General features: G+C 59.2%; 1 protein-coding gene across 1 annotated transcript; it reads right to left on the reverse strand.

Annotated features, from left to right (window-relative positions):
• Nucleotides 1–4,806: 4,806 nt before the first annotated feature.
• LOC138102348 (zinc finger protein 3 homolog) lies at nt 4,807–12,155 on the reverse strand (the record flags this gene model as incomplete). The annotated part of the gene is given in 2 exon segments (XM_069000036.1): nt 4,807–5,238; nt 11,712–12,155. Coding segments are annotated over 2 exon segments (876 nt in total), but the record flags the coding sequence as incomplete, so codon positions are not given.
• Nucleotides 12,156–13,894: the final 1,739 nt, after the last annotated feature.

The raw sequence follows: 13,894 nt of genomic DNA on the forward strand, positions 1-13,894 counted from the left end.
CAGGACATGTGCCCAGCCTGCAGCCAGCCATGGCACAGCCACCTCCTCAGCAGCTGCCCAGAGCCCAAAAGCAGCTTGGCAGCCGCTGAAGAATTGGCTGCAGCCGCCCCAGCAAAGGGGGAACCTTTGGTGCCTGGCCAGGCCGTGCCATGCCCAGCTCTGGCAGCATCCCCCTGGCTCTGGACTCACCTGCACACTGGCCGTGGAGCGTGTCTTTGGAGAAGGTGCCAGAATCAAAGGCCATCATCTTCAGCTGCCGCTGGCCAGCTCCAGGAAGAGGTTGTCGGCCTTGAGCTCGTCCTTGGTGTCTCCAGCAGCAGCAGCCCCACCTGCTACAGCTTCTCCAGGGGCTCCTTCTCTTTCCCTGGGGCCACACCAGGCTCTCAGGGTTCTGCCCAGGGCCCAGCCATCAGTGAACCAGACCAGCAAAACCAGGGGGGATGGTGGCCACCAGTGCTTGCCAGAGCAGGCCTCCAGCTCAGCTGCAGCCCAAGAGCTGCGTGTTCCCTTCTGATGCTCCCTGCCCAGGGCTACAGGCAAGACAAAATCGTCTGCTTTGCTTTGCCACTGATTGCCAAGAGATGTGTGGGGCTGTTACCTGCCAGGCCCCTGGATCACACTGTGCCCGTGGCTCTCTGCCATCCTCTAGGGCACATGAACACCCTGCAGCCAAGGGGCACTGAAGAGCTCTTCCAAGGACGGCCTGTCCAAGGGCTGCATGGACAAGCACCTCTTAAGAATATCCTGGCACTCTGGGCACAGAAACCAGAAACCACCAGGCAGCTGTAGAAGGATCCCGCCCGCTTTGCCCCCCGTTCCCGTGCCCAGGCCATGCTGGCTGTGCCCAGAGCTGGGCCTAAACTTGCCCATGGATTCTGTGCTTTGGAGGGCAGCAGGAGAGCAGGACATGTGCCACCTGCTCAGAGCTGCCAGAGCGGGATGCTCCTGAGCCCGCTGCTGGCTCCCAGCACTGCTATTCCCCCCGTGCCACAGAGATGAGGGATCCACACAAAAGGAACCAGACCAGGAGCCCACACTTTCAGTACCTGCCAGAAATGGGTCTCATTTGGCTCTGCATTCCTTTCCTAGCAGGTGTTTTCTATTAAAAACAAGAGAAGAAAGAAAAGAACCAGAATAAGTATGAGAAATAAAAACAAAACCCAAATGTGGAGTGAAAAGTCTTCTGCAACTTTGGATTCAGAGGGAATTGATATTTTTGAAAAGAGAACTCAGTTATTTACCTTTTTTTTTTTCATTCAGAACTTACACTGTTTTCCTTCCTTCCTTCCTTCCTTCCTTCCTTCCTTCCTTCCTTCCTTCCTTCCTTCCTTCCTTCCTTCCTTCCTTCCTTCCTTCCTTCCTTCCTTCCTTCCTTCCTTCCTTCCTTCCCTCACAAGCCACTTCTCACCCCATGGAAGGGGTGCAAAGCAGCAGGATCCCCTCCCAATTGGGGTCCCCTCACCCTCCCAAAATGTGGGGACTTCGCCTCAGTCCCACAAATTGCGGGGCGTTTACGGCACCTTCCCCAAATTCACTGCAACCTCCCAGAAGCCACTTAGAGGCCCCAAATATGTCAAAAAACAGAAGGATCCTCCCCAGAAGCAGATCCTGGTTTTCTTCCCTGGAGTGCCCCACTCCAAGTGCCCAAACCACCCCATCCCATCCCATCCCATCCCATCCCATCCCATCCCATCCCATCCCATCCCATCCCATCCCATCCCATCCCATCCCATCCCACCCCTCCTGGACACCAATTTCCCTTCTGTGGCTCCTGACTCCCCACAGCCGGGCCTTGGGGCTGACGGATCGAGCCATTTGGGGCTGCCATCGACACATTGGGGCTGGCATTGAGTTTATTGGAGGCCCCCGCTCAATCCCTCCATCCCAAATGGGAGCTTGGAACCTCTCCTCAGCCCTTGCTGTGCCCATGGGCTCACCGCAAGTCCCAAAATGACAGCCAGGGCCCCAAAGCCCATTCAGAACCTCTCAACATTGCCAGAAACAGCAGCATCCTTCCCAAAATGGGCTCCCTGCATCTCTGACAATAGGTCCCCCTTCCAAGTACCAGAGCCCCCCTCTCAGAACCCCTCCCGAAGCATTGGGGGGACCCCAAAACTGCCTCAGGAACGGGACATACCCTGAAATCCCTTCAGGAATGGGGGATACCCCAGAAGCCACTCAGCAACGGGGTCCCCCCGGCCTCATCATGCGCAGCCTTCAGCTGGCTCAGCCAGAGCCCATCCCGCCCTCAGCAGCCCCAGCCCAGCCCAGCCCTCCTGGGCAGGAAGCCCCAATGGCCGAGCCGGCCTGGGACACTTGCAGGGATGCGGGGGCAGCCGCAGCTTCTGGGGCCAGCCTGTGCCAGGCCCTGAGCGCCCTGCCAGGGAACCATTGCTGCCCCACATCCCATCTCAGCCTGCCCTCGGGCAGCGGGAAGCCGTTCCCTGGGGCCCGGCCCCGCAGGCCCTTGGCAAGAGTCTCTGTCCCCCAGCAATTGCTGCTCCTCCCTGCTGCGGGGCCCAAGCTGCAAGTTGATTTTCTGCCGCTGGCCCCGGCCCAGCCCCGAGCCAGGGCCAGCACCTTGCAAGAACTGCCCCCAGCAGAGCTGTTCCCTCCTGCAGTAGTTACACCTGCACACCCACAGCGCCTGAGACTGCAAGCAATGAGCATTCCCTGGGCACATGTGCAGCCCAAGCAGCTCGAGGACAGCCTTGCAGCAGGACTGCTCTCAGCTGAGCCAAAAAGGCCCCTCTGGCAGCTGCAGGGCCATTGCAAAGGGCAAGGGCCAGAGCCTGGGCCCACGGGGGAGGAAAGGGCTCTGAATTCCCCTGCCCTGGCACAGAAACCCTGTTCCCAGGCTGCTTCCCACACAGGATTCCTCTGCAGGACTGCGGAAAGCTGAGAGGCAGCTCTGGCTTCTCCACTTTTCATGTGCTAAAGCTGCCTGGCAGAAGAAATGGAGGGACAGCTCTGGTGGCACAATCCCTCCCGGCCCAGGGCACAGCGCTGGGAAGGTCTTTCCGTGCCGAGGCTTTGCTGTGGCCAAGGAAAGCTCCTGGCTCAGGGTCACCTTTCCTGCGGGGCCAGACCCCCCGAGTGGCCCAGCAGCAGCAGAGAATTCCAGCACAGCCCCGGCACGGGCAGGGCGGCCCTGGGCGGGCTGCGGGAGCCGGCAGCGGCTGAGCTCAGAGCAGCTGAGCCCGGGGGCTCTTGGCCAAGGCCGAGGCCCAGCGAGCATTTCTCAGGTCGCAGGGCGGCCTGGAAAGGTGCTGGGGGGGATCATTCACCCCCCAGTGCGGTCCCAGTGGCTCCCAGGATTTCCATGTCCGTGCTCCCAGCGCTGCTCCCAGCCCTGATCCGTGGGGATGGGAATGTCCCGCTCCCTTCCCGGGGCAGGCTCCCACCTGAGCCAGGTGTGCAGGGCAGGACCTTGCCCTGAGCCCAAGCCCTGTCCCCCCTGCAGGATCTGCTTCCCATCGGCCTCTTCCTCCTGCGGCCCCAAGCCCAGCTCGGTGCTGAACGAAGGGCGCTGGGCCGGGGTCATCCCCCGGCGGGGGCTGCGCACCCCCTCTGCCCCCTCCCCAAATTCCCTCCCGGGGCAGCAGGGGCTGGCTCAGGAGCCCTGTGGGCAGGGAAAAGGGGGTGACACCGGGATGGGGGGGTCACACACGCTCTGGGGGGGACACACACGGCCCCTGGGGACCCCCCCTCACCTTCTCCTGCCGTGCCAGGAGGGTGAACCCCAACATGGAGCCCCCGACCCCCAGCACCATCTTGGGGGTGGGGTCTGGTGGCAGCTTTGGGGTCTGGGGGAGACGCCCTAAAACCCCCTCCCAGCCCCACAGCCACTCCCAGACCCCTCAAACCACCCCACAGCTCCTGGCCAGGACTCCCCCAACCACTCCCTGCATCATAAATGACCCCAAGAACCACAAAATTCTCTCCAAGCCACACAGCCCAGCCAAGATCACCAAAACTCTCTGAGACCACCCTAAAAGGCCCCTCCAAGCACTACAAATGCCCTCAAGAGCCACAAAAGCCCCTCCCAGTCCCCCAAGGAGCCCCCAGACCCCCTCCCACCCCACATGGCATCGACCAGGACAGGCTGGGGGACAGGAACATCCACAGCCCAGAGCAGCTCAGGCACTTCAGCAGCGATTTGGGCACTTTGGAGGTCACACGCCAAAGGGGGAGACCCAGGCCAGGGACTGGGACAGACAACCAGAATTCCTGTAGAATAGGTGGGCTCAGGTGGACACGTTCTGACAACACAAGATTGTGGCCCTAATCTGCCTGGCTTCACAGCCCCACAACACTCAGATCCTCCCAAATATTCCTCTGAACACCAAATTCAACCCCAAATTCCGGTAATATGGTGCCGCTTTAGATCTCTTTGTTTAATTTCTTTATTTCTACCTCAATTTTGGTTGTTTCAGTGGGATTAACACAGAAATTACTTAGGCTGCAGAAGATCTCCAAGATCATCCAGGGTTGCTTGATACCACCAGAAAAAACAATTGGACAGAGCAGATGAAAATTTTAGGGTGTAAAGGTAAAAAATCAGCTCTTCCCAATGAATTTCCAATGTTGATCTGAGTCCCGATGGATGTTCCTGCCCCTGCGTTCATCCAGGTGCCTACAGGGATCCAGGAGAACGTGGAGAGCACCAGCCAGGGCTCTTCCCAACACAGATCACAGGGAATGTGGGTCACCAGGGCTCTGCCAAACGTGGCTCCTCTGATGGGAGATGGAGCTGGAGTAGAGGAAAAAGCTCTTCCCGCAGTTGGGGCACTCGCAGGGCTTCCCTTAGTGGTGCCTCCATTGGTGTTGGGTCAAGTGAGAGCTCCTGGAGAAGCTCTTCCCACACTCAAGACACTCGTAGGGCCTCTCCCCGGTGTGGATGCGCCGGTGGGTGACAAGGGTGGAGTTTTGCTTGAATCCCTTCCTGCAGTCGGGGCAGTGGAAGGGCCTCTCATCCGTGTGAATCCGCTCGTGCAGGAGGAGATTGGAGCTGCTCTGAAACCTCTTCCCACACTCAGGACACTCGTAGGGCCTCTCCCCGGTGTGAATGCGCCGGTGGTGGATCAGGTCAGAGCTGTACCTGAAGCTCTTCCCACATTCCCCACACTCATAGGGCTTCTCCCCAGTGTGGATCCTCTGGTGGTTGATCAGGGTGGAGCTCCACCTGAAGCTCTTCCCACATTCCTCACACATGTGGGACTTCTCCCCATTGTGAAGCTGCTCATGAACCACCAGCTCTGACCTCTGGCTGCATCTCCGGCCGCCTTCCCAGCACAGGGTGGGTCTTTCCTCCTCAGAGCACCCTGGGCTGCGTTTGCAGCCCCTCCTCCTGCGGGATCTCCGGGGCTTTTCCTCCCCGTTGGATTCCTGAGCTGTGGAGCCGCTCAAAACGGCCACTTCCACCAGGTTCTGCCGTGGGGATTTGTCCTCCTTGGGCTCCGTCCTCAGCTCCTTGTCTGGGGAGGAAGGACAAGGAGAGGATGGGATTTGCCTCCGTGCCACAGGGAAGGGGAAGGAGATCCCCCCAGTCCGTCCCCGGCAGGACGGCGTCGGCAGCGGGGTTGTCCTGCAGCCGGGGGCGATGCTGGGCTGGGAGATGGAGCAGGAGAGAGGGGAAAGGGGCACTGACTTCCTCCTCACCTGCCTGGGGCTCCCGGGGCATCTTCGTCTTCCTCACAGCCTCCTCCTCCATCTGGCCAAGGGTTGGGAATGGGAAATCCTGGTTTGGGGAGAAACAAGGGATGAACATGTTGAGTGTAAGATCCCTCTGCCCAAGTCCATCTCTAGAAGTCACTGGGCACTGTGTGTCCATAAAAATCTGCTCTGAAAAAGCCTCTCAGGAGTTCCCTGTCTCTGGTCTCTCCCCTTTGGTGTTTGGGGGTTCCCCCCTGTCCCAGCTGCTGGGGGTCCCTCTTTTATTGGGGTCCCCCTCTCTACTTGGTCTCCACCCTCCCCAGGCTGCTGAGAGTCCAGGAATCCAAAAGCTCCCCCCTTTGGTCTCCCCACTTAGGGATGCTGGGGGTTATGGGGTCCCCAGGTCCCTTCTCCCCTTATTCTCTGCTTTGGGGTGCAGGGGGTCCAAGGAGTCCCCCCTCCCCCTCTCCAGGCTGTTGAGGGTCCTGCGAATGGCGGTGCTCCCCCCTCTCTGGGCTCCCCACTTTGGGGTCCTGGGGCTCACAGGGGTTCGCTCCTCCAGACTGCCGGGGCTCCCCTGGTCCCGGTACTGCCCCTCTCTGCTCGTCCCACTCTGGGGGTCCCGAGGTTCCCCCTCTGGCTCTCCCAAGGGGTCCTGCAGCCCCCTGGCTCCGGGCTGGAGGTGGCCGTGACTGACTCGGGTAGACCCAGCTCCCACCACGGGGCGTACCCCACATCCCCCTGCCCGCTGCCAGGGCTCTGCTGGCACCGCCACCAGGACCCCCAGAAACACCTCCTGGGGACCCCCAATGTCCTCACAAGGGGCATTTTCTGCTCAGCTTTGGAGTTCTTTATTCTCCAAACATCCCCCCCAAAAAAACACAACCCAGGGAACCCCCCCGGGATATCTGGGCAGAGCTCCCCCTCCCCGGGCACCTGCGGGATGGGGGGCGATGATCCCACGGGTGGGGGGCTGTGAATTCAGGGAGCGCTCAACCTCATGTGGGAAGTGACTGGGTCTGAACTGGGGGAAACTGGGTTCAACTGGAACCACACTGGGAGATAATGGGAGCAGCTGTGCCCATGCTGGGGTCATACTGGGATCCTAATGGAACTGACTGGGATGATACTGGGAGTGTCTGAGGATGACTGCGACCATACTGGAATCAGACTGGGAGGGACTGGAAAGGTGCTGGACATGACTGGAACCATACTGGAGGTGACTGGGAGCAACAGAGTCCGTGCTGAGAGCAAATGGGATTGTATTTGGAGTAACTGGGAGTGACTGGATTCATACTGGGAGCAACTGGGCCCACACTGGGAGTGACAGGGAGTCACTCTGGGCATGACTGGAATAATACTGGGAGTATCTGGGAGTGACTGGGGTCATACTGGGAGTGACTGTAACCATGCTGGGGGTGACTGGGATCATACTGGCATTGAGAGGGAGCAGTTGGGATCACATTTGGGGACACTGGGACCATACTGGAAGTGACTGGACCATACTGGAAGTAACTACGGGTCCTACTGGGGCCATACTGGGAGGCACTGGAATTACAGCAGGTGTGAATGGAACCATGCTGGGGGTTGCTGGGAGCTGCTGGGCCCATGTTGGGAGGAAAATGTGGACACATTGGGAGCAACTGGGATCAACTGGAAGGTACTGGAACCATGCTGAGGACACTGAGACCACAACTGAGGCCACAACTGGGGCCACAACTGGGATCATACTGGGAGCAACTGGGACCATACTTTGGGAAACTGACAGAAACTGGGATCATGCTGGAGGACCCTGGAAGTAACTGGGAAAGACTGGGATCATTCTGCGGTAACTGGAACCTTACTGGGGCAACTGGGAGTGCCTGGGGATGACTACAAACATGCTGAGGGCAACTGGAATATACTGGGAGTGTCTGTAACCATACTGGGGGTGACTGGAATCACACTGGAAACAGCTGGGATCATGCTGGGGGGAAATGAGACCATGCTGGGGGCACCTGGGAGCAACTGGATCTATGCTGGGGGAAACTGGGCATGACTGGGACTATTCTAGGGGCAACTGGGATCATACTGGGAGGAACTGGGAACAACTGGAACTATGCTGGGGGCAACTGGGATCATACTGGAATCACAGTGGGTCCATGCTGGGGGAGACGGGGATCATACTGAGGGTGACTGGATCATACTGGGATTGACTGGGAGTGGCTGTGAGCAACTGGAATTGTGCTGAATGCAGCTGGGAAGAAATGGGAGTGACTGGGAGCATGCTGGGGGTGACTGGGATATACTGGGAGAGACAGGGAGTCACGGGGATCATACTGGAGGCTACTGGGCTCATGCTGGCATTGACAGGGAGCAACTGGGAACACCCTGGGGGCCACTGGCATCATACTGGGAGTGACGGGGGCCTTGCTGGGATTATAGCGGGTGTCAATGGGGGTTACAGGGAGCTACCAGGCCCATGCTGAGAGCCTACTGGGGATGCACTGGGAGGAACTGGGAATGATAGGATGCATGCTGGTGACAACTGGGATGTACTGGCAGTGGCTGGGATAAATCTGGGGGCAACTGATCCCTGCTGAGGTAACTGGGAGTGCCTGGGAATGACCACGAGAATGGTCAGGGCAACTGGGATATACTGGGAGTGCCTGAGACCATGTGGGTGCTGACTGGGACCACACTGTGTGTGACTGGGAATGTGCTGGGGGCAACTGGGAGCAATTGTGAGTGACTGGGGCCCTGCTGGGAGAGTCTGGCATCATACTGGGAGTGACTGGGACTATGCTGGGGCAACTGGGAGAACTGGGAACACACTGGACAAAAGTGGGAGGAACTGGGAGCAACTGAGACTGTGCTGGGGGCAAATTGCATCATAATGGGGAATGACTGGGAGTGACTGGGTTCATACTGGGAGCAACAGGGAGTGAGGGGAAATGACCAGGATCATACTGGGATCATACTGGGCTCATACTGGGACTGATGAGGAAACTGGAACCACTCGGGGAGGGAACTGGGCTCATAGTGGGAGCAGCCCTTTCCACCCCCGGGACTCCCGAGCCCCTTTCCCAGCCCCGAGACCCCCGAGCCCCTTTCCCGGCCGTGCCGCCCCTGCAGCCCCCAGACCCCCCCGCCGGGGTCCCGCCAATCCCAGGGGTCCCCCCTCTCGGGGTCCCCGCTTTGGGCTTCTGGGGCTCTCCTCTCTCCGGGGTCCCGCTTAGGGAAGCCGCGGCTCTCCCGGGGGTCCCCAAAACCGGTGTCCCCCGGCCCCGCCGGCCCCGCGCCGTCCCCATGGGGCCCCGGCAGAGCTCGGAGGGCCCGGCCTGGGAAGCCCAACCCCCACCGCGGGGGGACCCGCATCCCCCCGCCCCCGCCGGGGCTCTGCCGCCACCGACACCGGGACCCCCAAAAACACCTCCCGGGACCCCCCGATATCCGCCCGAGGGGCATCTGCGGCTCGCCTTTGGAGTGCCGCAAGCTCCAAACATCGCGCCGCCCGCCCCGACAGAGAGGATGAAACTGCGAGCCCCAAATAGATTCCTGGGAGCTCCAAATATCCCTCCCCCCTCCAAAAGCACCGCCCGGGATGTTTGGGCCGAGCTCCCCCTCCCCGGGCACCTGCGGGATGCGGGGCGGGCGATGCTCCCGGCCCGAGCGGCTGCGGATGCAGAGAGCGCTGCCCGCACGTGGAGCCTCCTCCGCCTGCTCCGCCTCCTCCTTCTTCCCCCCGGCCCTCCTCTTCCTCCTCCTCTGTCCCGCCTCCTCCTCCTCCTGCCCTTCCTCCGTCGCTGCGGCCGCGGCCCGGGAGCTCTCGGGGCAGCGGGGCCGGGCCGGGCCACGATGGGAAAGGGCTGGGTCAGCCCAGGGCGAGCTGGGGCAGCGGAGGTTTGGGGCAACAACGGGAAAGGGGTGGGAGAGGGGGGATCCGGGGAGGTGGGACAGCGGGAAAGGGGTCCCAGTGGGGTCCCCCAGTTAACCCCAGCACCCCCAAACCCCGTCCCAGCCCTCCCCGTTCCCTCCCCACCCCCGGCTGAGTGGGGGGCTCAGCCCAGGACCCGTCGCCGTTCGGGGCTCCCCCGAGTGCAGCAAACGGGAGAGTGCCCCCCGGGTGAAATTTTGGGGTTCGCTCTGCCATCGGCGCTTTAAGATGCCCCGGGAAAGTCGGTGCCCACTATAACTCCCGTTAAAAGGGCAACACCACTCCCGTTGATTCCGGCAGCGGAGCCCCGGGGGGGTTTGGGGGTCCCAGCAAGGTTTGGGGGTCCCGGCAGGGTTTGGGGGTACCTGGGTGGTGCCGATGATGGCGATGGGGACCCCGTGCTGGGGCTGAACATTCGCGAGGGGCTCCTGGGGGGGTTTTATGGGTCCCGGGTTTTTTTTGGGTCACGGTGGCTTTTGGGGGCTCCCAAGGGGGGTTTTCAGGGGTCACAAAGTAGGGGTTTGGGCGATCCCGGGAGGAATAATTTGAGGTCCCAAGGTCCCAAGGTCCCAAGGCTGCCGGTGATGGAGATGGGGACCCCATGCCAGGTATAAACCTTCTCAAGGGGGCCTGGGGGGTGTTGGGAGGTCCCGTGGGAATTTTGGTGTCCTGAGAGGGTTTTGGAGGGTCTGTATGGGGCTTTGCGTCCTGGGGAGTTTTTGGAGGGTGCCGGGGATATTTTTGGGGTCCCAGGAGAGGTTGGGGTTCCCCGGGGGGGTGTTGGGGATTCCCGGGAGGTTTTGGGGTACCTGGGCGATGCCGGTGACAGAGCTGGGGACCCCGTGCCGGGTATGAACCTTCTCGCTGCGCACGGGCAGCGTCAGCGTGTTCAGGGAGATCCTGGGGGCCCGCGGGGTTCACCCCAAATCCCGGGGGACCCCAAATGCTGAGGGACCCCCCGAACTCCCCTCACCGCTGGATCTGCTGCAGGCAGGGGGGCACCAGCACTCGGCCCCCACCCCCCACTCTCACGGGGGGGCTGCAGAAGAAATCTGGGGGGCACAGACGGGTGAATGGGAACACCTGGGACCATGGTGGGATCATAGTGGGATCCTACTGGGAGTGACTGGGATCCTACTGGGAGTGACTGGGATCATACTGAGTGTAACTGAATGTGACTGGGATCATACTGGGGGTGACTGGGAGCCCCAGGGCCCATGCTGGGACTGCCCTGGGCCCCCCTGGGTGGAACTGGGGGAACTGGCCCAGCAGGGGCTCAGGGTTGTTCTCCCCCAGGGCTGCTGCCACCCCCGGCCCCAGGGAGCCGAGGGACACGGGACAGCTGAAGGACAGGGGACAGCTGAGGGACACAGGACAGCCGAGGGACAGGGGACAGCCAGGGAACACGGCCTGGCCCAGGGACACTGTGCTCCAGCACTCTGGGCTGTTGTGCCCGGGCCGTTGCCCTTGGGCTCCCAGGACAGGCAGAGGGGGCAGAATCCCCTCCAGGAGCTGTTGTTGGCTTGAAGCTTTGGTGTTGGACATTCCCGCGGAGCCACCTGCAGTGGCCGGAGCCTGGGCGGTGCCCGGTGCCAGCAAAGCCGCTCCGTCAGTGCCCTCCTGCCCCGGGCAGGGCAGAGAACACCGAAGGAAAGGCCCGAGCTCGGCTCGGGACAGGGAGAGGGCACTCCCCGGGTGCTGCCACGGGCACCACAGACCCGGCCTGGGGAAAGGATTGGGATTTATGTCCCAGCGAGTCGCAGCAGGGATTGCTTCTCATTTCACTGCTGTCATTTGATTGGCCATGAATTCCAGTCATTTCCCCATGGAATTCCCATGGCAATGGGCTGGGGGGAGATCCATCCACAGAATTCTCACCTGACTGGGATGAGAGTGAGATCCGGCCAGTGGAAATTCCATGGGAATTCCTGCATTCCCAAGTGCCCCATTCCTGAATCCCAAAGTCAATAAATCAGCTCTTCCTAATGAATTTCCGATTTCAATCAGAGTCCCGATGGATGTTCCTGCCCCTGTGTTCACCCAGGGGCCTACAGGGATCCAGGAGAACATGGAGAGCACCAGCCAGGGCTCTTCCCAAACTGGATCACAGGGAATGTGGGTCACCAGGGCTCTGCCAAACGTGGGTCCTCTGATGGGAGATGGAGTTGGAGCAGAGGACAAAGCTCTTCCCGCAGTTGGGGCACTCGCAGGGCTTCCCTTAGCGGTGCCTCCGTTGGTGTTGGGTCAAGTGAGAGCTCCTGGAGAAGCTCTTCCCACACTGGGGACACTCGTAGGGCCTCTCCCCTGTGTGGATGTGCTGGTGGATGATCAGGCTGGAGCTGTCTCTGAATCTCTTCCCACATTCCCCACACTCATAGAGCCTCTCCCCAGTGTGGATCCTTTGGTGGATGATCGTATGGGAGCTCCAGCTGAAGCTCTTCCCACATTCCCCACACTCATAGAGCCTCTCCCCAGTGTGGATCCTCTGGTGGTTGATCAGGTGAGAGCTGTACCTGAAGCTCTTCCCACATTCCCCACACTTGTGGGGCTTCTCCCCATTGTGAAGCTGCTCATGAACCACCAGCTCTGACCTCTGGCTGCATCTCCGGCCGCCTTCCCGGCACAGGGTGGGTCTTTCCTCCTCAGAGCACCCTGGGCTGCGTTTGCAGCCCCTCCTCCTGTGGGATCTCCGGGGCTTTTCCTCCCCGTTGGATTCCTGCGCCGTGGAGCTGCTCAAAACGGCCTCTTCCACCAGGTTCTGCCACGGGGATTTGTCCTCCCTGGGCTCTGTCGGTAGGCAGTTCCACCCATACAGGCTGTCCTGGGAAGCGTGCGGGTTTTTGATTACCTGTAGGTTTAGATGTTGCTGGTATCAAGGAGGGAGGCTGCAGATAAAAAGCTGTGAGTCTGGGACATCCATTTACTCCCCATTGCTCATGTACTGTTTTCACAGCATCCCATAGTCGTTCAGTCCAATTAGAATGTTGAGGTTTCAGAAATCGCTTAAGCAGGCCATTTGTTCTCTCGACGATGCCATTTGCTTGTGGATAATGGGGTGTGTGAAATATCCACTGGATCCCTTCTTCTTTGGCCCATTTTTGGACGATGGTCGCTGTGAAATGTGCCCCGTTGTCGGATTGGATAGGTACAGGTTTTGGAAAGAAACTGAACCACATTTTAAGGGCTTCTAATGTGTTTGCACTAGTTGCCCGAGAGAAGGCTCCTGCTTGGACTAGTCCTGACCTGGCTTCTACCGCCACGTGTTGTTTGCCCTCAGACTTTCCAAAAGGTCCAATATCATCTACTTGCCATGTGTCCCACAGTCCCTTTCCTGTCTCTGATATGTGAGGGGGGCTGTTCTAAAGGGTGACGCTCTGATCGGGTCCGGCACTGCTCGCATGAAGATCTGCAGGTACGGCACATTTCCCGAGTCCCCGGCCATCCTCTGCTTGCTGCTTCCTTGTATAGGTCTTGTGCCCCGGTGTGCTGTTGCTTTAAGTGCAACCATTCTAATAATGGATCCCAGTTTTCTCTTGGAGGTTTTCTACTTAGTGGGGCTAATCTGGCCCTCTCATCTACTTTGTGATTCCAGTGGCTAGTTGGGGTTTCCTTTTCTTGATGAGAGGCTACCCAGCCAACTAAGAAATTCCCCTTTTTTGCTACAGCAAGAATTTCTTGCCATTTTTCCTTTTGCCAAGCAGGCACCCTGTTTACTTCCCAGTCCTTTTTGTCCCAGAAGGGGAGCCATTCAGTACACCCTTTGAACACAGCAAAAGAATCAGTGTAAACATATACAGAGTCTGAGGTTTCAGATGCATGGTTAAATACACTCCAGACTGCTGCCAGTTCTCCCACTTGTGCACTACCTTCCCCTTCTGTTACAATTTGCTTGCCTGTATTTATTTGTAAGGCTACAGCACCACATTTCCAAACCTTACCTTCTCGCTTTGCTGATGCATCCGTAAACCACACATTCTGCAATCGTTCTGAGTACGGGGGAGCAACTTGGATCATAGAAGGTGAAAAGTCAGTGGTGCTATTTAGGGTTACCTCATCTTGTAGAGGAAGATTTTTGCGAGCTCCTTCTGTTACTTGAAAAATGGTGCAATAATGTTCCATTTGAGCATACCGTTTGCAAACAGAGGCACGTTGGGCCACCCCGTCAGGGGGTGGGATTCCTGCCAAAACTGACTTGATGACTTGAAAAGGTTCCCTTAAAATCAGGGGTTGTTTGTGGGTAGTTTTCTCTGCTTCCTGAAAAGCAGTGCTGACCACGAATAAACTTTTTTCCCAGGTAGAATATAGTTTTTCTACATCTTTAAA

Source organism: Aphelocoma coerulescens, unplaced genomic scaffold, assembly GCF_041296385.1.
Source record: "Aphelocoma coerulescens isolate FSJ_1873_10779 unplaced genomic scaffold, UR_Acoe_1.0 HiC_scaffold_70, whole genome shotgun sequence".
NCBI lineage: Eukaryota > Metazoa > Chordata > Aves > Passeriformes > Corvidae > Aphelocoma > Aphelocoma coerulescens.